This window comes from Tursiops truncatus, chromosome 7 (genome assembly GCF_011762595.2).
Source record: "Tursiops truncatus isolate mTurTru1 chromosome 7, mTurTru1.mat.Y, whole genome shotgun sequence".
In the NCBI taxonomy this organism is placed as follows: Eukaryota; Metazoa; Chordata; class Mammalia; order Artiodactyla; family Delphinidae; genus Tursiops; species Tursiops truncatus.
In genome coordinates, this window is record NC_047040.1 from 32,497,754 (window position 1) to 32,524,158 (window position 26,405).

At 34.2% G+C, this 26,405-nt stretch overlaps 1 protein-coding gene across 2 annotated transcripts in view; it reads right to left on the reverse strand.

The window, feature by feature from the left end:
- Positions 1-26,405, reverse strand: part of NBEAL1 (neurobeachin like 1) — a 178,024-nt gene that overhangs the window by 76,327 nt on the left and 75,292 nt on the right. For both annotated transcript variants that reach the window (XM_073807369.1, XM_033859886.2), the window contains 16 exons: positions 26,142-26,227; positions 22,535-22,624; positions 19,185-19,353; positions 18,595-18,728; positions 17,960-18,119; positions 17,751-17,853; positions 17,000-17,156; positions 15,340-15,498; positions 13,723-13,882; positions 10,817-10,905; positions 8,086-8,661; positions 7,572-7,747; positions 6,354-6,507; positions 5,915-6,043; positions 813-1,118; positions 569-718 (listed from right to left, as the gene is read on the reverse strand). In XM_073807369.1, the coding sequence (XP_073663470.1) occupies positions 569-718; positions 813-1,118; positions 5,915-6,043; positions 6,354-6,507; positions 7,572-7,747; positions 8,086-8,661; positions 10,817-10,905; positions 13,723-13,882; positions 15,340-15,498; positions 17,000-17,156; positions 17,751-17,853; positions 17,960-18,119; positions 18,595-18,728; positions 19,185-19,353; positions 22,535-22,624; positions 26,142-26,227 (2,798 nt within the window). The remainder of the gene's footprint in view (positions 1-568; positions 719-812; positions 1,119-5,914; positions 6,044-6,353; positions 6,508-7,571; positions 7,748-8,085; positions 8,662-10,816; positions 10,906-13,722; positions 13,883-15,339; positions 15,499-16,999; positions 17,157-17,750; positions 17,854-17,959; positions 18,120-18,594; positions 18,729-19,184; positions 19,354-22,534; positions 22,625-26,141; positions 26,228-26,405) is intronic.

Sequence of the window (26,405 nt, forward strand, 5' to 3'; positions counted from 1 at the left end):
AGTAAGTCAGAAAGAGAAAAACAAATACCGTATGCTAACACATATATATGGAATCTGAAAAAAAAAAAAAGAAAAGAAAATGGTCAGAAGAACCTAGGGGCAAGATGGAATAAAGATGCAGACCTACTAGAGAATGGACTTGAGGATACGGGGAGGGGGAAGGGTAAGCTGGGACAAAGTGAGAGAGTGGCATGGACATATATACACTACCAAACGTAAAATAGATAGCTAGTGGGAAGCAGCCACATAGCACAGGGAGATCAGCTTGGTGCTTTGTGACCACCTAGAGGGGTGGGATGGGGTAGGTGGGAGGGAGGGAGACGCAAGAGGGAAGAGATATGGAGACATATGTATATGTATAACTGATTCACTTTGTTATAAAGCAGAAACTGACACACCATTGTAAAGCAATTATACTCTAATAAAGATGTTAAAAATAAATTAAAAAATAAAAAACATAAAATATTGTTCATTTTCAAAGTTCAGTCTTGTTATTACTCTCATTTGAACATTAAATGCTTGAAATCAACATAAAAAACTGGTATTAAAAACATTTAATAATTTTTACCTGAAACTTGAGCTTGCTCTCTCCCCCTTCCCGGTCTCGTTTATGCATATTCACCATTAAGGCTTCATAACAATCCTTCCAATAAAGTGCCATGCTCTCATGACCATCATAAAATGCATGGGTTTCATACTGCTTCATATAAGGTACAATCTTATGAAAAATATACATACGCAAAATTTAATGCATGCTTCCATAAAAATGATAATTTAGTAGAAAAACCCCACTCAACAAAGATGAAACTTACATATTTTTCAATGTAAACTTGCCATTCATTTGAACTGCAATATTCTTGAAAATCTTCGAAAAATGAAGAGCTTCCATTGGTAAAAGGTAAAGAAGGCAGATGCAAGTTCATGAAGAGAAGCTCATAAATTTTGGAAACCAGGGTACGGACAAGCGGAATCAGAAATGAGTATATTTCAGTCTGTTCCTTGATTGATTCACTTAGAACATGTTCCAGCTTCCCTAAAATGTAACATGCTTCATCCTGATTTTCAATCACCTTGGTCTGAAGAAGGGTGTTTAGCTTAGCTGATGCCACTGCACAAACCTGGAATAAAATAGTAAAATAAAGCAGATATTTAATGATAACAAAGTTCTTTGGCTCCTCTTGAAGTTGTTTTTTAAAATAAATTATAAAAGTAACCCACGTTTCATTTGGAATATACAGAAAAGTTAAGAGGTTGATAATTAATCACCCCAACATCCACTCTACTCCTTCAGAGAGTTTGCAGGAATTCGGGGATGATTCCATCTCTAATTCTAAAAGATATAAACCAAACAGAATATCCAACCCCTTGCCACAGTGACTGGTTCAGGTAACTCATCTTTCAGTCAACTCATGTCACTGTCTTTGTCACATGGATTCATTCAGGGATAGCTTTATCATGCAAAGACACAACTTTTATACAATAACAGTAAAGAACTGTGAAAGGGCTTGGATTTTATCAATACCTCATCTCCAAGCTGACAAGTTAGCCTACCATTGTTTCATAGATGCTGGCAGAAGAATGAGACTCCTGGATCAGAGACGAAGATCTACAGCATTAGCAATAGCCAGAATATCAGCACTTGCCCTGTTCCCCGAAATGTAATTCCATGGTGAGAAATGAACAGAACTAGATGATGCCTGCACACCCAGTGGTTGCATTATAGGAGAGGAATCCCAAGCAAAGTGAACACAAGTCTTTTAAATTGGGTAGTAAGTGTACCTGAACGTTGCCTTGGAAGGAGACATTATCTTTATTATACTGGACAGTAAACAAACCTGCTTTTGCTCTGGAGGGAGACATCATCTCTATCTTCCCAAGCTGTTCTCTATACATGCGTCCTCAAAAAGACAGTTCATCACAAAGGCATCCAGTGTCTGTATTCACAGGAGATCCATGAAGAACTGTCTACCAACAATGACTCTAGGAAGAAGCACTCTCTTTCTCTGGATATGAACAAGGAAGCATGTAGCCTTAATTGCTGCTGGCAGTGATTTTGTGACAATTAGGGCAGTCAGCTTAAGACAAGCTGACATGATGGAGAGTAATGCTGTGAGAACAGCAAACAAATGGAACTAGAGCCTTGACTGAATCATGCCTTAAACTCATCTTAGCTATGGAATTTTCAACTATTTGAATCTTCTTAACTAAGTCAGCTTGCATTGATATTTCTGTTATTTGGAATCAAAAGCATTCTTATAGATAAAGGACAGTGAACAGGCAACTGAGTAAAGTTCCCAAGGAAAATACATATCTAGGTCACAAACCCAGGCAAAGGAATATGCTATATTACTCTTAAGCTCTGGCCTTAAACTCCATCCTAGAAAGGTAAATTGGTCATGAAGGGGCCTCATTTCATCTAGACTAGAGAAAGATGGAAGTCTTAAAACCAAAACAGGACAAATGATATAAAGTGTCTCCTTCTCCCTTAACCCTATAACCCAATTTTGGATCATATTACTTTCAAAATAAAGAAAAGCAAGGGAAAGAAGGGAAGTATTAAAAACTGACATCACTTCAAGAATATATATGTGCCTATATACAGAATCTAAAAAAAAAATGGTTATGAAGAACCTAGGGGCAGGACAGGAATAAAGATGCAAATGTAGAGAATGTACTTGAGGACAAGGGGAGGAGGAAGGGTAAGCTGGGACGAAATGAGAGAGTGGCATGCACTTATATACACTACTAAATGTAAAATAGATAGCTAGTGGGAAGCAGCTGCATAGCACAGGGAGATCAGCTCGGTGCTTTGTGACCACCTAGAGGGGTGGGATAGGGAGGGTGGGAGGGAGACGCAAGAGGGAGGAGATATGGGGATATATGTATATGTATAGCTGATTCACTTTGTTATACAGCAGAAACTAACACACCACTGTAAAGCAATTATACTCCAATAAAGATGTTAAAAAAAAAAAAAAGAATATATGTGTACCAAAAGCTGATCTGAGCTGTATGCACATGTCTTTGCAGGCCAAGGCAACAATAAGGGATCTCAGGCAGTCTTTCCATGCAAGACTTAAAGAAGCAAACAGCATTGGAGGACACAACCTCTAAGATGGCTCAAAACTTTAACTTTTCTACTTTTAACTTAAGCCTCTACTAGTGAAGCTTCTCTACCCTTCTCAGGTTTTCCCCAAATCCCTTCACTTTAGTCTTTGAATCTGACTAAAGCAGCTCAAACCCAATAGAGGCCAACAAATGTGAGACAAAAGGTCATAAAATCTCATTATCCAGGAAATACCAATGTTAATATTCTGGGCTTTTTTGCTATATGTTTTTAAAAATACTATTCACATGAAAGGTTGAATATTCAGTGATTTGCTTTTAAGTTAGTATCACAGTATTAAATAACTATAAGTTTATATGTTTATTTAAAATTATAAAGACACTTTCAGTGAATACAATGATTTACTTACCACCGACTTAACTTTGGATACACACACTACCCCCCCACACATAGATATGATAGCCCTGCCCTCACATTATAAAGAGTACTACATTATGGTCACCTGAGAAATGACAAAAAATACCTGGGCCCTAGTTCTCCTGTTTAATTACTGAGTGATGCCCCACACAAAGGCCTTTTTTTTTTTTTTTTTTTTTGCGGTACGAGGGCCTCTCACTGTTGTGGCCTCTTCCATTGCGGAGCACAAGCTCCGGACGCGCAGTCTCAGTGGCCATGGCTCACGGGCCCAGCCACTCCGCAGCATGTGGGATCTTCCCGGACCGGGGCACGAACCTGCGTCCCCTGCATCGGCAGGCGGACTCTCAACCACAGCGCCACCAGGGAAGCCCACAAAGGCATTTTTAAAAAGCTCCTCTAGGTGATTTCATGTGTAGCTAGTGAAGAGAATCACTGGCTGAGCCAAGACAACTGAAGGAGCAGAAACCCAGACAACACGGTGACCATATACTGCATCTAAATAAATCAACAACTTACTCAGTCCTGCTTTAAAGACAACCTGGGAGATCCTGGCATTGATGTGAAATCTCCTAATACTTAAATGCTGGCAATTAAATAATAATGTATGGGCCAAACAAAACAAATTTGCTAGCCAGATTCTTTTTGCAGGCAACTCTATTTAAACCCCTATAAGGGAAGGGGTTCCTTCCCCAGCCTTTAACATGCACAAACTCAGGGAAATATGCTTTTATTCCTGAGGGAGTGAAATTAAACAAGTAGCTAGTGAGAAGTATTATAGGTCACTAACTACTGGTTGATAGGATCAGTCTTACCTGTAGGTGCTGCACACTTTATTTATTTAATAAGTATTTATAGAGTGCTACTATGGTACAGGCACTGGATATTTAATCATGAGCAAATTAAAACAGACATTTTACTTCTCCTTGGAAATCTCACCAAGGATAAAAACACTGAGGGTGATCATGAGTGGAAAAAAACAGAGTTCTAATATCTAAAAAAAGAACTACCTGGTATGCTGGCTGCAAGGGCTTTAACAGCCAGCCACCAGACTCATATTAATAAAAAAGCCAAAAAAGTTACCTTTGTTCTATTTCTAGATGGAGAAAAAAAGAAAACTACAATGAACATCTATGTGTACAAATACTGTTTGGTATTTTAGATTATTACCTCAGGATATAGTTTTAGAGTAGAATTACTAGACAAAGCATATAATAACTTTTTTTTAAGTTCTTAGTTCATATAATTTTCAAACTGTATTTAAAAGCTGTACAATTCAAATTTTCATCATCCACATATCAGAATGTTTATTTTTTGTTTAGCTTTTCTGCTTTTTCCATGTTTTTTCCAATGACCATGTGTTACCTTTATGATTAGGAAAAAAACCCACTATCTTTAAAAAGTTAGTAATGTGGGGAAATGAGTTTAATATAATTGTAAGAAAAATAAAAAAGAACACAAAATTATCAAAATATATGATGGTTTTAATCATCTGAAGAAATATAAAGAGAAAAAAACATTAAAATATTGACAGTTGTTTTCTCTTAGGCTATGGGATGAAGGATGTTTTATCTATTTTTTCTCTTTATGTTTTTTGTGTACTTTCCACAATGAGTATGTTTTCTTAAATGACTGGAAAAGAATATATGTTGAAAAATATGGTCTTTTTAAAATAGGGCAACCTTATGGTATTTTAACCTCCTCATGTTCTTATCAATATTATAGCAAGTTTATATTAGAAACGATTATCAAAAGAAACTAAAAAGGGCCAGATAAATAACCATGCGATACATGTCATGACTAATCCAATGCAGGTAGTCACAAGCATCCAATGTAAATAGAAAGATGACAGACTAAAATCTGCATGGAACTTTCCCAACCTTTAAAATTTTTGAAAATAATAAATATTCTGTGGGTCCATCTTTTATTTATCTTTATAGTAGAAACCTAGCACAATGCTAACACTTGGTAGGTATTCAGTAAGTGTTTAATAAATGAAGAAAAATGAGATAAATGTAAAACTGAATTAGTGGATTACTAAGTACAGAAAAAGATTTTGACAGAACAATTTAAAAAATAATTTTCTTAAAAATGCAAGCCCTGAACTCCACACGTATAAAAGTCTATGCAGGCTGTAGAGCTCGTAGCTATACTAAACGTAGATGATGTAATGCCCTCTAATATAAGCTATACATAAATCCTCTAAAAGGAAACCTTAAATTATACTGAATCATAAACATCAGGAAAAAAGAATCGATTAGCCGCCTCTCAAGCTTCTTTCTCATCTCACAAAACTGAAACTAGAGTTAAATCATGATATTTTTGAAACTGATTAAAAAATTAAAATGCTGAAAACATAATTGCCATTCAGTTACTGCACAAATTCCTATGTTGCATGTGAGTATATAAAATAACAGAAAAGAATCGACAAACCTGCAAATTACCCCTTCCAATGAAGCCTAGAAGCATCTGGATTTGAATCTGTGAGAGTTTCACCCATACAGGACTTTCAGAATACCAGACTGACAGACTGTCGAAGAGCAGCATCATATCCTCTAAAAGCTAACACAAAGGAAAAATTGAGAAATAAAAACATTCCATTTTTAAATCTACTGATGATGAGTTTTCCCAACAGTAATACAAATCATAAATATTTCAAAACTAATTCAATGTTCAGTTGGTAAAAAACAAAAGAATTATCCTAGTAAGAGTTACTTAACAAAAGTAACTATCACATCTGCGACTATCACATCTTATCCATGTTTATCACATCTGATTAAATATTAATGCTCTGAAAAGAGGAGATACAAAATTTCTTTCTTTGAAAGTCCTTCACTACTAAACAAATAATTTCAAAGAGATGTTACTGTACCTTCTCAGTCCACATGTTCGAATTAACTAGTCCCTCTGACTGCAGAAAGTCCTGTATGATCAGCATGAGTCGGAAAGCATTTTCAGCAGTTACTGGATTAAATTTTGCTTCTCTGTTTTCTGTGACTGCCCATTCTAACATCTTCTGTAGCAAACTAAGTATAAAACAAAGTCCTCTTAAAACCATTTTAAATTTATAAAAATAACAGGTCACCAAAAAAAAAAAAACCCAGCAACAACAAATCTCGTTACTTATTAATAGGAATGTACCTCCAAAGATACAGTATCACTGGCAGGTATAAGACACTGTGGATAGAATTTAGTAATAATGAAGCAACTTTTTAATCTTTGGAGTACTTATCTTTAATATACCTAATATTAAAAGGCAAAGTAAAAATTACCTGTTTGACTTGACCTTGAAAAAGCTATGAAAATAATTCACATTCCAGCCTCCATGAGATACTTAAAAGTTTCTTTAAAACTGAAATTGGAGGGTTTCCCTGCTGGTGCAGTGGTTGAGAGTCCGCCTGCCGATGCAGGGGACATGGGTTCGTGCCCAGGTCCGGGAAGATCCAACATGCCACGGAGCGGCTGGGCCCGTGAGCCATGGCTGCTGAGCCTGCACGTCCGGAGCCTGTGCTCCGCAACGGGAGAGGCCACAACAGTGAGAGGCCCACGTACCGCAAAAAAACAAAACAAAACAAAACAAAAAACCGAAATTGGAAATGTTAGGGAAGAAAGCCTTATGCCTTACAGAGAGTCTAGACCTATGGAAAAACAAAAAAGTAATTCTGTTCTAGTGTGCTGTTGGTACAGTGTTCTATCATATGCAGGGAACTCAAAGCTTTAGAGAAGTAATTTTCATGAAAACACTACTACCTTCCTTTAGCATGGAAGCACTCAAATTTGCACAAGACTGTAGAACACATGCACCAAGTGCTTAGATACTGCAGAAAACAACTTAAACATGGAATATATAATCACTTAGAATCCAAATTAATGTAAGAATTAAATCTCCTCACATTGGAGTTAGTTTTGGATTTCTCTCTAGATCCCACTAGAATGGCAAACAGACAGGAGAAGGGCTGAGCACAAAGCTTCTCCTTTTCTCTCTCTCTACATCGACTGAATACTGAATAAAGGTTCAATAACAAATATTATTTTGGACTCCTGCCCACTCTAAAAGGAGAGGGCATATCACCAATGAATGCTTACTTACATTAGTTTTATTTCATCTGATGGTCGAAGTAGCTCACTGGATATTCCTGGTTTAGTTAGTGCCGAAAACACTTGTCCCCGTTCAATCCAAGTATCGTCATCAGACTTTTCTAGTCCCTTACACATTACACAGTTCAAAATATTTGTCAGTAATTGAATAAGCTCTTCCTCACATCTCTATAAAAAAGAGAAATTAATATGAAATTATTAGAGGGAGGGGGTGTTAAAAGCAGATCATGAGAACCATCAGGTACATGAATTATAATCATGCAACATATTTTTAAGGTGGCTACATGAACCTGGAACTTTACTACGAAGGCCCTAGAGATGTAAAGATGAATAAGACACTGGCTTTGCTCTCAAGACACTCACAATTTGGTGACTTCCAGGCTTCTAATACCTTAGATCATGAGACTTGGAACATGAATAATACATGAAATTGTTAACAATCACACATTTCTGAGGTCAGACATAAAAAAAAATAAAACCACATTTGGACAAATAAGGAATCTTACCTCTTGGTTTTCAAGTAAAGGGAAGTCATCACTAAAGCCCACATCATTTGTGATGCTGCTTTCTTTGTCAGACTGCACAGAAAATGACTTAGTGGACTCTATCGGGGATGGCGTGCTAGGCAAGCTGTCTGGCATTTGACTTCCACTATCACTCAGTTCACATGAATCAATTCCACTGAGATCTAAACTCAGATGTGAAGGGTTATTATGCCAGAATTCTCCTCGATTCTCTGATTTGAAAGATAATTCTCCCATCAAGCTATCTTCTTGAAATAATGGTGTGTTTGAGTCTAGGGAGTGTCTATCCTCCAAACTCCAATGATCTGAAGACACATGAGCTGAGGCAAAAGAGCTGATTTTTTCCTCATCTGTCTTTTCATCAGAGTTCCTCTTCATATCTTCAGCTGATATATTTTTACCATTGTCTTTCATTACAACAGCCCTACTGTGCTTATGAAGAGTATTTCCATTTTCAAAATTTGCTTTTAAAAAAAGCCTAACTAAAGTGTCTTGCCAACCCACTTGTTGAGATATTTGATGTGCTGCATCTGGCTGGGACTGTAAAATCTGTAAAATCTGTGAAGAGATTAAGAATGCAAAATTCGTCAAAAAGTGTACAGTACTTTACATCAACAACAGTTTCTTTTCAGCTATTTTAATGACAAAGTAATTTAGTAAGAAACTTTGGAAGGATATACTTTCAAACGATTATATTCTTAACTAGATTAGAAAATATTTGGACGGCAGACATTGTGTTTTTAACTAATCTGCATATTACTCATTGTATATCTAGAGTTGGGACTCAAATATTTGCTGAAAGATAAAAAAGGAAAAAAAGATAAAATAATCCTCCACATACCAACACACTCACGTTATTAATTTAATTTGGTTGGAGAAAAAAATATAGATATATAGGTACATATAAAATGTATAAAATGTATATAAATGTATAAAATGTATAAAATGTAATAAAGTTATATCCTCTCAACTAAGTACTTTCCATGAGCCTAGTACATTTGTTCAGTAAATACTGAACATCTACTATGTGCCAGGCACAGTTCTGGAACTATGGTTAGGGAGTAAACTAGAACACATAAGAAACTTTGACAGAACCTAGGTACACCAAGAATGTTTTCCCACCTCATTTTTTCCTCAGGCAAAGTTAATGGCTGCTTTTACAAAAGCATTTTTTTTCATTAACTCTACATGGTACAAACAAAACAAGAACTGAACTTTAATTCCAGAAAACTATTTCCAATGAGATGGATGCTGATATTTAGCTAGAATAAGAAACTGAAATTAAAGAGTAGACATTTACATGGCAATGTGTATGATCTCTAGTATCCCAACTGACTTCACATTTTTTGGATAAAAACAAGTTCTCAAACACTATCAGAAATGCTGTTAAGATCTTTAAGACATTTTAATCACAAAGCCAATAAACTTCTAAGTAGATGAAAAGAACTTTGGCTCCCAGTGTTTATAGAGTATCTCTTTTATCAGAATTTCTAACTCTGACAAATTTCATAGCAGGAAATGAGTTATGTTGGTACAGATTTCAAAATTAATGGTTCTTATGTACACTGATGCTGATATAGAAAGCAGTGAGTCGCAGTGAGTCATGATGACACGTTAAGTTTCTTTCCTCACTTAATGCCATCAATCAGTGAGCTACCTTTACTGTAGCAGTGCACAATAGCAATTTTAAACACATTAACTAAGTTGAACATATTAACCCTTTGGTTGGCAAAGAAACTTTTCATGATTTCATGACTTTAAAATTTTCAGACTTATTTTACAGCAATTTTATAAACACATAATGAATAAAAACTGGGCTGTACTGAAAGAGGTTTCTAATTGCACACTGAAAGGAAAAGGATCCATTTACATGACCTGCTTCAAGGAAAACATGGCAAAATCCATTAAAATGTAAAATGTGAATACTCTTTGACAGAAAAATTACATTTCATGAATTATGTCCTACATATGTATTACCATGGATAGGTAAAGACAAATGTAAAAAAATGTTCCTAACACAAGTTTGTTAATATGGTAAAACAGGAAACAATCTAAATGTCCATCAGCTGGGAACCAGATAATACTTTTATAGAATAGCCATAGAATAAAAAACTACGTAGCTGTTAAAGAGAAAGACATAACCAGATTTACTGATGGAAAGGTACTGTGACATAATTAGGGAGTAAAACTAAAAAGAAAAACAAGGAAGCAAATTAAATACTAGACTGGTCAGTGGTTGCCAGTAGAGGAGAGAGAAGGATATAATCAGGAAGAAGCGCATGGGGTAACAATTCGTCAACTTAGAGGTTAAATGAGTGGACTGAAGGTAAATCATTGTTGGAATACACTCATAAACAAACTACAGAAAATCTTTTCCACAAAGGTTAAGAGATTCAGAAACTCTAAAATATGGTGTTTGCATTAAAAATGGTCACAACAAAAGGTTCTGAATAAAGAAAATATTCTCTGGTAATACATTTTTGACTCTGGAGAGGGCATTATTTCCAGGAGCTCATGTATGGCTAAGAAGAACAAATTTATATGCTGATTTCTTATGATTATATAAAGTTAATTCACCTCAAAAAAGGAAACTATAAAATTATGTCATATAAAAGATATTAAACTTATATCTGGTGAAAAATACTCAATCTAAAAGTTCTTCACAATACAACGATACTGCAATTTTTAAAGTACATCTTTAAAGTTTACTAACCTTTCTGCAGATGACCACCCTGACATTTATACGTGCTCTGTGAGATATATATACCACAGATAACAGATCTTTGAAATTAATAGCAGGATCTATGATGGGAAAAAAAAGTTAAAATTAAATACTAGAGAAAACCAGAGAAAGAACTGTGGTAATAGTTATATATAAAGGCTGACAATCATTTCATTTTTATTTTTTTCCTGCTGTCAAGAACAGATGCCCTTTATTTTTTCCCCCAACTTTATTAAGATATAATTGGCATAAAACACTGTTTAAGGTATAAAACATGATGATCTGATACATGTATATATTACAAAATGATTACACAATAAGGTCAGTTAACACATCCATTATCTCACATAGTTACTATATTTCTTTTTGTGGTGAGGACACTTAAGGTATGTTCTCTTAGCAACTTTCAAATATACAATACAGTATTGTTAACTACAGTCACCATGCTTACCTTAGATCCCCAGAACTTACTTATAACTGGAAGTTTGTACCCCTTGTACCTTCACCTGTTTCCCCCACTGCCCCAACTCTGGCAACTACCAACCTACCCTGTCTCAATTTTTTTTTTCACATGTAAGTGAGATTACACAGTATTTTCCTTCTTTACCTGACTTGTTTCACTTAGCAGAATGCCCTCTAGGCTCTTATTGCAAATGGCAGGATTTCCTTCTTTTTTATGGCTAATATTCCATTATATATATATATATATATATATATATATATATGTACCACATCTTTATTATTCATTCATCTATTGATGGACACTTAGGCTGTTTCCATGCCTTGACTATTGTGAATGATGGTACAATAAACATGGGGTTGCAGATCATACCTCTTTGAGATATGATTTCATTTCCTTTAGATATATACCTGGAAGAGGGATTGCTGAATCATATGGTAGTTCTATTTTTAATTTTTTAAGAACCTCCACACTGTTCTCCATAGTGGCTGCACCACTTACATTCCCACCAACAGCACACAAGGGTTCCCTTTTCTCCACACCCTCACCACTAGCACGTATTATCTCGTCTCTTTGATAACCACCAAACTAACAGGAGGGAGGTGATATCTCATTGTGGTTTTGATTTTCATTTCCCCGATAATTAAGGATGATGAGCACATTTTCATGCATCTGTTGACCATTTGCATATCTTCTTTGAAAAAATGTCTATTCAGGTCCTTTGCTCATATTTTAATTGGATTTTTTGCTATTGAGTTATATGAATCCCTTATATATTTTGGATATTAACGCCTTATCAGATTTGACTTGCAAATATTTTCTCCCATTTCATAGGCTACCCTTTCATATTGTTGATGGTTTCTTTGGCTATGCAGAAGCTTTTTTAAAAAAATAAATAAATTTATTTATTTTTGGCTGCGTTGGGTCTTCACTGTTGTGTGCAGGTTATCTCTAGTTGCGGCAAGTGGGCTTCTCATTGTGGTGGCTTCTCTTGTTGTGGAGCATGGGCTCTAGGTGTGTGAGCTTCAGTAGTTGTGGCGCGCGGGCTCAGTACTTGTGGCTCATGGGCTCTACAGTGCAAGCTCAGTAGTTGTGGCACACGGGCTTAGTTGCTCCACAACATGTGGGATCTTCCCAGACCAGGGTTTGAACCTGTGTCCCCTGCACTGGCAGGCAGATTCTTAACCACTGCGCCACCAGGTAAGTCCACAGAAGCTTTTTAGTTTGATTTAGTCCCACTGTTTATTTTAACTTTTGTTGCTCGTGCTTTTGGTGTCACACGCAAAAAATCATTGCCAAGACCAAGGTCAAAGGGTTTTTCCCGTATGTTTTCTTCTAGTATTTTTACAGCTCAGTTCTTACATTTAAGTCTTTAATCCATTTGAGTTAATTTTTGTGGGTGGTGTAAGACAGGAGTCCATTCTCATTCTTTTGCAAGTGCATATCCAGTTTTACCAATCACATTTATTGAAGAGACTATCTTTCTCCATTAAGTATTCTTGGATTCCTTGTCAAATACTGGTTGACTGTACACGCATAGTTTTATTTCTAGGCTCTTGATTCTGTTCCACTTGTTTATGTGTCTATTTTTATGCATACTGCAGCATACTGTTTTGATTACTATAACTTTGTAGTATAGTTTGAAATCCGAAAGTGTGATGCCTCCAGCTTTCTTCTTTCTCAAAGAAAGAACTGTATGTAATAGTCATATAAACGCAGAAATAATTGTTTCATTTTAAATAGGAATTGTAGATATGTTCAAATTTTACAAAAACAATAGGTTTAGAATGTTTAACGTCTTCCTGACTAAACCCTAAAAAGCTGTTCTTTTATTTTGATTGCCTGAACATACTGTTGATACTACTTGGATCTTATACTTGTATTTATCTTTTTATGTACATGTCTTCTCAATGAGATGATAAACCACTCAAGACAAAGAACCTTATCTGATACCTTTCCGAACCCCTAGCATCTGACAAAAATTTTATAGTTTGTAGGAACTACTTACAAAAAGGTTCATAAAAGCAAAATTAGAAACAAAAATGAATATCTGAAATTAGTTTTCATTTTCCCTTTAAGAATTTAAGCTCTGAAAGGAAAAAGAATATCTTGTACATATTTTCTCTAATGTCCTTTTCGTTTTACATAGACTGAATTATTTACTAATCACTCAGTCAATAAACATTTACTGAAGGCCTACCAAGTAAGGTACTATGCTATGCTCCGGGGAGACAAAAACAACAAAGGTACATTTGAAACAGTACCCAAGAAAAGCCCTGATGAATCAAGTAATAGGTAATTTTAAAAGCAACCTGAGGGAAGAGGGGAAAAGAAGAAAGAATTTCAGAAGAAAAAAAAAATTCAGGGCCATCAAATAGAATTACATGACTATGAAGAACATTTCTTAAATGTATCAATATTTTAGCCTTAGTCATACCTGTATTTATAATTTGATTGGTGAGACTTTTAATGAGAGAAGTATTAACAGGTGCTTCATTAAGAAGGAGACCTAATCCTGAGTAGCCAACTTCTCTAAGCCGAATACGTTGTTTACTTCGTTCATAAACGTTCGTGCATTTCAACATCTGTTCCATAACCTGGTCACAACAGTAATATATTCTCAATATAGAGAACTAAGAACAATTGTCACTTAGGTTAATATCGAATAAATATTAGTGTACAATGTTTCTGGAGTATCATTTTATTCCTCAAGTATTAAAAAAATAGCACTAAATAGGGAAGAACACTCCATTATCTTGCTATCATTAAAAAATAAATTTAAAAATGAACTGGACTGAAATGCAACTGCATTTGAATAATTAATATGTTTAAAACCCTAGTTTATATAAATTTTTTGGTAGATGAAAGGAATACTTTAAAAATTTCTTTTAATGGCTACGGTGTAGATGGAAACAAATCCTGTAGCTTGCAAGAGGAACAAAGGTGTGCTCTGAAAGAAAACAAAGATACTTCTAGATAAATCTAGTAATCTATTTATGTGACAGTTGTCAAAATAATTTTCAACAACGAGGAAATACTTTGTGAAGCAACCTATCCATATGCTAAAATGGAAGAATGAATTAGTAACCCCATACTTCTTGGAGTTAGATCAATCTTTTACAAAGTGAGATTCTGAAAGCCTATACGGAAAGGATAATCTTGGCAAAATAATATCATGAACAACCCCTGCAAGGCCATTTTTGAAGAAATAACATTAAATCTCCATATAGGAACCCTGTGTGGGCAGATGCTTTAAAGAGTAGCCTCAGGGGTCAACCATAACCAATATTCAAGAGAGACTATGTAGGACCACTTTTAATTCACTTTTGTTTCCAAAGTTTAAGAATTCTAAACATAGGCAATCCAAACATGACCCCACAAGTAGACTTTATAATGTCATACTAATGATGTAAGGGGAAACAAATGTCACAGGCAATTTGGCATAACAAACAGGAGAATAAATCATGAAAAAAAAATGTATTTGCAGTAGAAATATGACTGCCTTCTTTAATTTTAGTTAACCGAAAAGGTGGAGTGGGCTGCTTCAGCTGAAGTTCAAAGTTTGGGATATTTTGGATAGCTTAATAAAATATGTCCTACATCCTTTAGCAAGTTATTAATTTCTCTGCCTCAGTTTCTTCATCTGTAAAATGAGGATAATAATAATATCCACTTCATAAAGTTGCTGCAAGAGCTACGTAAACTAATATATAAAAAGGGTTTAGTGCCTGATAAACAGTGGATGCTAAATAAGCTTAGTATAATCTGCCACATAGACCCACTGTAAGTCAAAAGGGGGATAAGAGGTTCTACATTAGTATGGCAGAGTAGATTTTCCACCGAAATTATTGATAAGATTACAATATAATTAGTTTTAAAATACATAAACAACAAAAACATGATAAATATATATCAAAACAAACTGAACAATTTAAAACTAGATGGAAGTAGACATGAAAAAAAGAATTTACATTCATAGAATGGATATGTTCCATGTAAATGCATACACCCACAAATGTCCCCAAATATAAAGACTCTTAAGACATGTTTGTACCTTAAAAATGATTTCTCTTAGTCTGTCAGAGTATTTCTGATTTAAGAGCAGGGCATAAAGTATGTCAGCATTTCCTGGTTCAAACAGCAGTAAGAAAAGTTGACCTCTAGTTGGGCTGGTACGTAGGAGACTGAAGAGTATGTCCAAAATTCCAAAAAGCTTTTAAAATTAAGCAACACAAACAACCACACTCATATATGGAAGCATAAATAAAGTCATAAACCACAAATAGTTATTTAAGTCCTCTATACCCTATGTTCTAGCTTAACTGGATTATTTGATGTCTTCTGAACCCTCCTTGCCTTTCCTCCATTAGGCTTTTGGCTTATTCCATTTCCTTTTGTATATCCTCTCACTACTCACATTCACCCGCTGAACCATTCCTATCCTGCTTGGTCCATATGAAAAGCCATCTCTTCCATGAAGCCGTTCCTAGTCTCCTCAACATGTAACACTCTCCAGTGAAAACCTCATGGGACTTCATATTTCTCTTATAGATATTATCATACTCTTTTTTGCTTCATAATTATTTATAAACATTTCTTATCTATCCCTGCCTCCATTAGGCTAAAAATGATAATTCTTTCATCATTAAATACCTACAATATCTAGTATTACTCTATGTATATGTATAATAAAAGTATTCAATAAATAATTGTTTGACTAAATTGACCAAGAAAATATCATTGGCAATGAATCATAGCAGGTGACAATACAGCTATCATGAAATAAGATGATTATTCATTATTCTAAATATGAGAAGCTTTTGAAGTAGTTCAACCCTATAAGGAAATAGCCTAAGTTAACTCTTCTATATATTACCAATTATGAAGTTATAATAACCACTGAGTACACAATGCATATATCATGATAGAGGGCAAAATATTTGAGTCAACATAAATTAAGGATGCTCAGATTTGGTGTTGAGAGTGGTATACCGAAAGAGCACAGAAAGAGCAGTAAATACACATGGGTTATTTTTCCAGGTATATCAGCTGTGTAACTTTTTAAGTCACCTAATCTCTCTGAACATCTATTTCCAAATGTGCACATGGGAAGAGTAATTCCTGGTCTGTATATTTTGTATCCGTGGTCAAATTCTACCATGCATCAGAATCACCTGGAGGGCTTGATTTGGCCATATATTTGCATTTCTAAAAAATTCCCAGGTAAGTGGGTCCATACATTGAGAACCACTGTCTTAAAGGGTAGTTCTGAGGTAAAAATGAATAGTGTACATAGAAGTATTTAAAAATAGAAATACAGTTATAATTTACTCTTTATGCAAAATTTTTATGAACCTATGATATATTAAAATTCATGTTAGAAATCTGCCTAGTAACTTTGATAACAGTTAAATATACATCATGTGGCCTACGAAAACAGATTTCAGAATTGCCAGGACAAGTATTTCCACATACTGTTTTCTAGCTAATATTTTACTATTAGCTAGAAAATAAATGTTTTATTACACTGCCATTTATTTTATTAAACTTTCAGTTAGGAGATAAAATTTACCTCTTTAACTGCTTAATAATATTATATGTGACACTATAAACATTTTACTCTTAAAATGCTATATTACATGTAAGTTTAAAAGAAGATGATATAGCAACTTAATTATTAAAAAGTAATAACAGATTTATCCAGAGCATAATACCTGTTCTTCTTCATTGATAGCAGATATATAACCCATAATACTTTGTATCTCTTCATGAGTTCCGCCTTTGCACAGAAAATATTTAATTAGTCCATACAAAGAAGTCCTTATTGTTCGAATATCATCTAGAGACAGCTCACTATATTTACAATCACTCCTGAAAGAGAAAGTAAATGGGCAAGAATTGAAATTTTTATATTTTTGTACTTTTATATATAAAAGATTTCATAGTTTAAAAGAAGTTGTTTCCATGTAATTATTAGAATTCATAGAATCTTTGGCTTCTTCTTCTTTTTAAGGAAAACCTTTTGAAGTTAGGAGTTCCAATGACAAAGACATAAATAGTTAAAACAGCTTATATTTATGCAATACTAAGACAAAAATGGTTAAAACAGCTTATATTTATGCAATACTATGTAGCAGACACAGTTCTATGTGCTTTACACATTATTAATTCATTTAATTTAATCCTCAAAACAACCATAGGAAGTCATACAGTTTTATTATCTCCTTGTCACAAAGCAGAAAACTTTAGCACAGAAAAGGTGACTAAGTTGCCTATGGCTAGACAATTAATGAAACATAATATTCAAACCCAGTGTATGTGATCCACTGTTCATCATTTTAACCTCCACAACATCCTGGCTCTCTGAAGTTAAAGGTATTAGAACTGCTGGAAAATAAACAATCTAGATGTTCCAATCAAGTAACAGAAACAATATCAAACTGAGAAAGAATAAGGATATCATACCCATAATAAATCCTAAGTGTATCTAGGAGAAACTGTACACCATACTTCTTTCGGAAAACTCTCCTGCTGTCCTTGATGATGGTGGAAAGATATTGTATGTGACCTAAAATAGAAAGTTCACTCTTCAATTATATACCTAAAATAAAGTCACATAAGTAGTAATACATTTCTAAAACAACTATAAAGTTTATCCAACAGCCTGCTCTCACCAATTCGAAAGGGAAAATCGCCACGGTTCCAAATACGGAAGTCAAAGAGTAAATACTGATACATTTGTTGCAGGAGCTGCATATTTTTCTCTAATGATACCTGCTCAATGAGTAACTGAATTGCCATCAATACATTAACATCCATCAAGGTGCTTGGCACCTGAAATCCAAATAGAAGAGGGTTCTGTAAAGTTCAGTTTAAATAACTGTCATTAAGCTATAATTTGAAATGATTAATTCAGAACATCTACTAAATATAAAACGCTTGGTTAGAAAAATATAAACAATTTAAACATTATTTTTTCTGATGTAACTCTAGAACATATTCCTAAAATAGTGTCTTTAAATGATGAAATATCCCAAATACCAAAGTTAACACACAAGGTCCTTATATCAAAGATTATACACTGTTATGTAAGATATGTAGTTCTTGTATAAGGTGATTCAAGTTTTAAAAAGCGGCTTGTGAAATAAATTATATCCATTAATATAACTTAAGCTATAATAGTATAATTTAAAAAATATATTTAATAAAAAAAATATATATATATTTATTTATTGGAAAGAAAAAAACCTCAACACTAACTGGTAATTACAATCATCAGTCACATGTACATAACGTTAGACTAGCTCACCTTTTGAAGTAAGGCACCAAGAATGGCAACTCCATGGGAGTGAATAAGATTGTCCTGGTTAATAGGATGTCTTTGAATAAAGTGTTTCACAATCAAGATAAATGTTGCAATTAAATTTCTCTCTAGTCTTGACTCTGTGGAATTGTGAAGATGTCATTAATTATCATAATTATGCTCATCACTTTTGTATCACATGTTCTATATCATATGCATATTATAACAAACAAGGAATTTGGTTCAGGAATTTGCATCCAAAGGTCACTTGCAGAACATAAATATCAGAGAAATCAGTGACTGCATATTATATACTTATATGAACATGTAAATATTTTCTCTACCATAAATTTAACAATGTTGTCCGATTTCTGCTAACAGTACAAACTAAGGATAGTCAAGAGTATAATCAACATCTTAAGTGTTTTCACTGAAGTATTATGCACTTTCTGAACTCCATTAGTAAAATTAGGGATGGACTACTTCAGCTACAAATGGTTAAGTTTCTTCATCATGGTAGCAAGACATTTCAATCTATCTTTCAATTAATTCTCAAGTTTCTCAATGACTAGTTCACGTTAATTTCAGCTTAATACCTGATGCCTTTGTGGAGTTCAATACCACCCAATCTCCTTCTACAGGTGTTATCAGTTCAGGAACTGTGCTTTCATTCAATCCCTCAGGAATCTGTCCTTCACCAAAGTGGCTGATTTGTTCCATTAGAGGAAAAAGTACATTTACTCCACCTATGCAGTTTATGCTGTCCTGAAAGAGGAAACTACAATTTTTTAATCTTATAAAACACAGGCAATTTTCTCATTTAATACCTACACAGCATGTATGAGGTTACAATTTGCTAAACCTTTAAGTAAAGTATATGATGGCCTAAGCTAAAGGAACCCTTGTACAGGTATATGCTTTAAAGAGCAGCCTCAAGGGTCACCAAAATCAATACTCAAGAGACAAGGCCAGACCATTTTAATACACCTTTGTTTTCCCAAGTTTACGAATTCCCAACACAGGCAATCTAAACATGACCCCATAAGTAGACTTCACAACGTAACACTAGTGATATAAGAGGTAACAACTGTCACAAGGCAATTAGTCACAACAAACAGGAGAACAAGTCATGAAAAAAAAGAATGTATTTGCAGTACAAATATGACTGACTCCTCTACTTTAAGTTTACAAAAAAGGTGGAGTGAGTGGCTTCAACTGAAGTTCAAAGTGACTGACTATTCTGGATAGCTTAACAAAATATATTCAGTATCTTAGACAAGTTACTAATTCCCCTAGCCTCAGTTTCTTCATCTGTAAGATGAGGATAATATTAATTCCCACTTTGTAAAGTTGTTACAAGGATGAGATAAGCTAATACATGAAAAGTGCTTAGTGCCTGACATACAATGGGTGTTATATAAGATTAGCTATTATTAACTGCTAAAATGTTCTGAACTGCCGTGTTTACATACCTTAAGTCCGTAAACCACCTCTTCATAGTCTTTGCTTGTTTTTCATATTGATTTTTAAAGGCTTTTTACAGTAAGTAAACTAGAATTTTGGATGGGAAGTGTTTTTTTCCCCAGTTGTCATGTCATTTAACTTTTTTTGGCTTTGATTTTGCTTCAGTATAAAAAAGCAATAGTCTTGTTCTTGATAATTCTGTTCCTTTTTGATTTCTACATATCTATACTCAAGGCAACAAAGACTGCTTTGATTTTCAAGTATAATGTATAACACAAATAATCAGCTTTCTCTATATAAGTAATCCATAAAACTATCCTTACAAAACCAATCTTATACATGACATCAAAAGTTAACTTACGAATTGGCAAACACATCATAAATCTTACTATGTAAACAGGTAAGAATAAGTGTCCTTATCTCAACTAAGGATTAATCTCCAAAATACATAAACAGATCATGCACCTCAATATTAAAAAGACAAACAACCCAATCAAAAAATGGGCAGAAGACCTAAATAGACATTTCTCCAAAGAAGACATACAGATGGCCAAGAGGCACATGAAAAGCTACTCAACATCTCTAATTACTAGAGAAACACAAATCAAAACTGCAATGAGGTATTATCTCACACCAGTTAGAATGGGCATCATCAGAAAACCTACAAGCAACAAATGCCGGAGAGGGTGTGGAGAAAAGGGAACACTCTTGCACTGCTGGTGGGAATGTAAATTGATACAGACATTATGGAGAACAGTATGGAGGGTCCTTAAAAAACTAAAAATAGAATTACCATATGACCCAGCAATCCCACTACTAGGCATATACCCAGAGAAAACCATAATTCAAAGAGACACATGCACCCCAATGTTCATTGCAGCACTATTTACAATAGCCAGGTCATGGAAGCAACCTAAATCCCCATCGACAGACGAATGGATAAAGATGTGGTACATATACACAATGGAATATTACTCAGCCATAACAAGGAACGAAATTGGGTCTTTTGTAGAGATGTGGATGGATCTAGAGACTGTCATACAGAGTGAAGTAAGTCAGAAAAAGAGAAGCAAATATCGTATATTAACGAATATATGTGGAATCTAGAAAAATGGTACAGATGAACTGGTTTGCAAGGCAGAAATAGAGACACAGATGTAGAGAACAAACGTATGGAAACCAAGGGGGAGAAAGCGGGTGGGGGGGGTATGTGGGGGTGGGTGGGATGAATTGGGAGATTGGGATTGACATATATACACTAATATGTAAAAAATAGATAACTAATAAGAACATGCTGTATAAAAATAAATACAATAAAATTCAAATTGAAAAAACTTACAAATTGGCAAACAAGTCATAAATCTTACTATGCTAACAGGTAAGAATAGGTGTTCTTATCTCAAAGTCAAAGAGAAAAAAGCTTTATACCACATGAATAACATGAGATTAAAACAAACTTATGGATTCATTTTTACATAGAAGAATTATCCTAATGATTTCTGTTCATTGAAACAATAAGCATATTTTATTGGTATTAAATGACTAGAAGACAAAAGTTTTGTTGTTGTTTTGCTGATTTATCAGCAAGTTCCAGTATAACTATATTTTATATTTATTTTTATTTTACTTAGGCTGTAATTTCTATTTAATATATCTTTTAAGGAAATCCTGTATTTTAGAAATAGGATATCTCTGACTTTCACATTAGCCCAAATAATCTTTACTAGTTTAATCACTCAGTCAACAATGTTATTATGTATCCCTGTGCCAGGCACTGGGGGAAAAAGCAGTGTTCCCTCCTCTGAAGTTCTTAAGGACTACTGGAGAATCAAGCAAGCAAACAGTTAACTATTCACCATGATAAGTGAAATAATAGAAACTGCTATAGGTACTCCTGACAAGAATAGTTACAAAAAAGGTGGAGTGAGTGGCTTCCTCCTCTCCATCTTGGGAAATAAGTAGAGGACTTTAAATAGAAGCAAAGACATTACATCCAGCTAAGACATAAATATGAGGCACATGAAAAAGGCAGACAAGATATAATGGCTAGACGGGGTTATGAAGAAGAGGAAAAATTACTCATCTTTAACCTCAGAGAGGAAAGATCTAAGTTTGTTTAAAGCTGATGGACAGGAGACGAATGTGATATAGGAGAAAAGGGATAATCAAAGAAGTCTCTGAGGGGTTGAAATCTGTTACACAGTTTTAGGGATTAAATACCTTAAAAGTGGAGCTATTAACGAGGGCAGCATATTTTTCTTATGAAAACTGCTAAGCTCATGGCATAGTTTAAAAAGGTAATTACGTTACAAACAAATCAAATAGTCATTCAACTACTTATTTATTATCCTTCAAACTGTGTATCTGCAAACATTTTAAACAGGACTTATTCAGATCAATCTGGTGGTGCTCAAAAGACAAAAGTTTTTAAAGGATCAGTACACTTAAATAATACGTTGCCCATCGTTCATCATTAACTTACCTTAATGTCCCAGTTTACTACTTTGTTTCCTGTTAACCTTCCATGCAAACAATTAGTAGATAAATCAAGACAGATTGAATTTTTGCAGGCCTAAAAATAAAAGAAAAATATGGCAAACAGCTAAGAACAATGAAGACAAAACATAACTTTAACTATATATGGAACATTTCACCATAATTTTAAAAGGTATATAGTATAGTCAAGGATAAGATGCTTACAATATTAAGTTTAGTATTACTATTCTCTGATTGTCTTTTAAAAGAATCAGGGACTAGATTCTAATGCACTCACTCATCAAATGCAGGTCACTGCTGCTTGTCATCTGACAGATAAGGATTAGCTAGAACTTACCATTTACCAATCACATAGTTTAAAATTCCTTCTATTCTAAACCAATATATGCAAACAGATTTTTGACTTTTTAAAAAATTCAATGTTTTATTCCCATTAGTACAGAAAATTATATCACAATACAAAAATCAAACCACAGGCACAAGACATTATTTTCCCTTATATTACTGACTGACAATTTTAGTTATATTCAAATTAAGAGCTTTGTCTGCAACTCTAGAAACTGTTAAAGTTATTTGTTAACTTCCATAAAGGTTTATAAACCAGGGAACCTCACATGTAACCTGTGAACTGGCAGATAATGAAACATTCTTGAATCTAATCCCCAGACCAAAAGAAAATAAAGAAACCTACAAATTTTAGCACAGATGATGTGGTTGTTGCTTTTCTCTTAAGGCAACTGAGAAACATTGATTTAATAAAGTAAATGTAAATTGAGTTTACATTTAACTCAATGTAAACTGTATTAGTCTCCGAGACAGAAAAGTCTTTCTCCAATTACTACCTTAGTTTGGTACTATGTATCTATGACCTGTCCAAACACAGTAATCTCCCTATGGTATGACTGCCTCCAGTCTCTCTCTCCAATCCAACTTTGACACTGTAGCTCAAGACCTTTTTCTAAAATGCAAACCTGATCATATCACTCTTCTTAAAATCCTATCCATTGCCTACTATTTAGCCTGGCATAAGAGGTTTGCTATGATCTGGCCTCCACTTGGCCCTCTAACTTCATTTCTGGCCAACTGCTCCCACTCAGTGACCTATACCCAAATACACACAGAATCCAGCTTTACATTCTATGCCTTTGTAGGTGTTGCTCACTGAACATCCCTCCCTTTACTCCGCCTTTTAAAACACAAATCAAACCATCTTTTCTATGATATTCTATCCTCCTGGAAGAACCAACCACTCTTCCTTTGTACCCACACTGTATTCTGTATATAATTCCAACACAAAAATATTGTATAGTGGTTAAGCATTAAACAGGTTAGGTATTAACTAGAATTATGAGGCTAGGCAAGTTACTTATCTTTCCTCAGCCTCAGACAACTAGAGCTTAGAAAAGATACAAAGAGTAGAACATAACCCTCCGAGCTTTTGTAAAGATTAAGTGAAACAGTACATGTGAAACATTTAGCATAGTGCTTAATACATTGTAAACACCGAATAAATGGTAGCTAAAAAATGCTTATAAAATTATATTGCACTTATTTTTTACACATTTATTTCACTTTAGACTGTAAGCTTCTTAAAGCCAGAGGTTTTAACTTACTCATCTTTGTATCCTAAAAGTTCAGACAACTCTTGGCACAAAGAGAACACTCAAAAAATTTTAAATTGATGGTTAAACACCTCCTACAAATAAGTACAAAGATGAAAAACTGTTGACTGTTAAAATTTCCTGGAGTAGCTTTTCCCAAACTACCACTTGTTAATAAGTGAAATGAAAATCAAAATGTGTTCTATGTTCAAATAACTGGTGAAAAAGTAGGATAAAACAAATGTGAACTAGTTTCTTTATAAGCAGAATTTTTCAAGTGTATAATCCATCTCCAAGAAGGATATACAGAATGCAACATTCCCTCAACGTTATTTAACCACAGAATTCTTGTATCATGATATGTTACCATTTTCAAGAAATGTTCCTCCAATAAACTGTTTTATTGTATATATTTGTCATATCGGGTTTTGTGACCAAAAATAGCTATTTTAAATATTACAGAATTTTTACTTCCAAAAGTAAAAATTCAACCTTAATATTATTAAAATCAAAGTTACTTTGAAAAAAGGATATGCCAAAAAGACTCAGTTAGTCATCACATGTCTAGACATGTCACCGATTAGTGAGATTAAGTCCAATTATTTCCTATCCAGCTATACGGAATAGTTGTAATGAAAATAAGTATAAGAGATAGTCCCTGGAGGAAAAAAAGAAAGAGATAGTCCCTGCCAGGAAATAACTTAAAATCTAGTTTGGTAAACAAACATGTATATCCTTGGGAAAAAGTATTATAAAAACCAAACAAATAAAAAATAAGAGACTCAAGAGATATTATAACCAATGCAATGTTCAAATGGATCCAAGATTAAATTTTTAAAAGGCTCAACAAATATTTTGGGGAAAACTGGGAAAATTTGAACATGGGTTGTAAAGGACATGAATTATTGATCATTTTCTCAGGGAGGTTAATGATTATGTTGTAAAGTTTAGGAGTAAAGTGTCTTGATTGCTATGTTGATCTGCTTTCACAAATGATTTGAGATAGACAGATGAAGACCAAGTGCAGCAAAATGTTAGTAACTGGTGAATTTAGGTAAAGAGTATACAGGATTTCACTTTACCATTCTTTCAACTTCTCTCTAGGTTTGAAATTAATCAAAATTAAAAGTTAAGGGGAAATACCACCTGACAAGTAAATTTTATTAGGTTACACATAAACAAGTGTTCAAAGTAATAAATTATGACAATGTACTAGCTGGTTCAACTAGCGGGGGAAAGGTCTATGATGTATAATATCACACAACAGAAGCAACTTCTGGGTTAAAGTAACATTAAATATAATGAAGGCAATTAATATTGTTTATGCCACTTCTCCCTTTTCTTCCTCCCAGTTCTACCTTTGATCTTTCCCTCAGCCCTTGCTAACCTCAATTACTTTCACTAGATAAACGACTTTTCTTGAAGGAAAAAGGACTGGGCATGGTATGCGTATATGTAGCTTTTCTTCTCCTTCTGATGTAAACATTTCTTTTGTTTTCTTGTTAACCACATTTTAAAAATAAACAGGGAATTCCCTGGCAGTCCAGTGGTTAGAACTCTGCGCTCTCACTGCCGAGGGCCCAGGTTCATTCCCTGGTCAGGGAACTAAGATCCCACAAGCCGCACAGCCAAAAAATTTAAAAAATAAACAAAGAAAAAGTTGAGCACAATTCTGTTTCAACTCTCCTTCCAAAAAAGAAGAATACATTTAAACAATTTCATTTACTGAAGTTGATTCATTAGTACAAATTCCCACTATAACCATTTCCATTCATACAACTGGGATGACATAATGATAACACTTGAACCACAGCTGAGAACTGCAGCTTAATTTTTACTGCTTCTCATCTTCTTTTGAAAATTAATAATTTTTAACAGTAATTCAAGCCCCTTCTTCTCAATTACCCACTGAAATGACAAAAGGAATAAAAATGGAATTTTAGTTCACAGCATAGTTACAGCTAGATGGACAGTCCATGCATTTACTCTGACCTTTGCAGTGTAGTGAAGAAGGATGTTACCAGGCAGGTCAGCCATGTCAGACTCTTGAAATTTCCAAGGGCTTAAACAGTTTGGACCTGAAAATTATTTATACACACATACACACACAAATCATTGAATATATATGGCCTCCTCAGGTCTGTGTAATCAGAAAAAAAATTTTAATTAAGCTGTTTCAAGCTTCTTATATAACACAGTTAAAACACATTAGCCAAAATGTACTTTATTTTTATATCACATCCAATTCGTCTAACA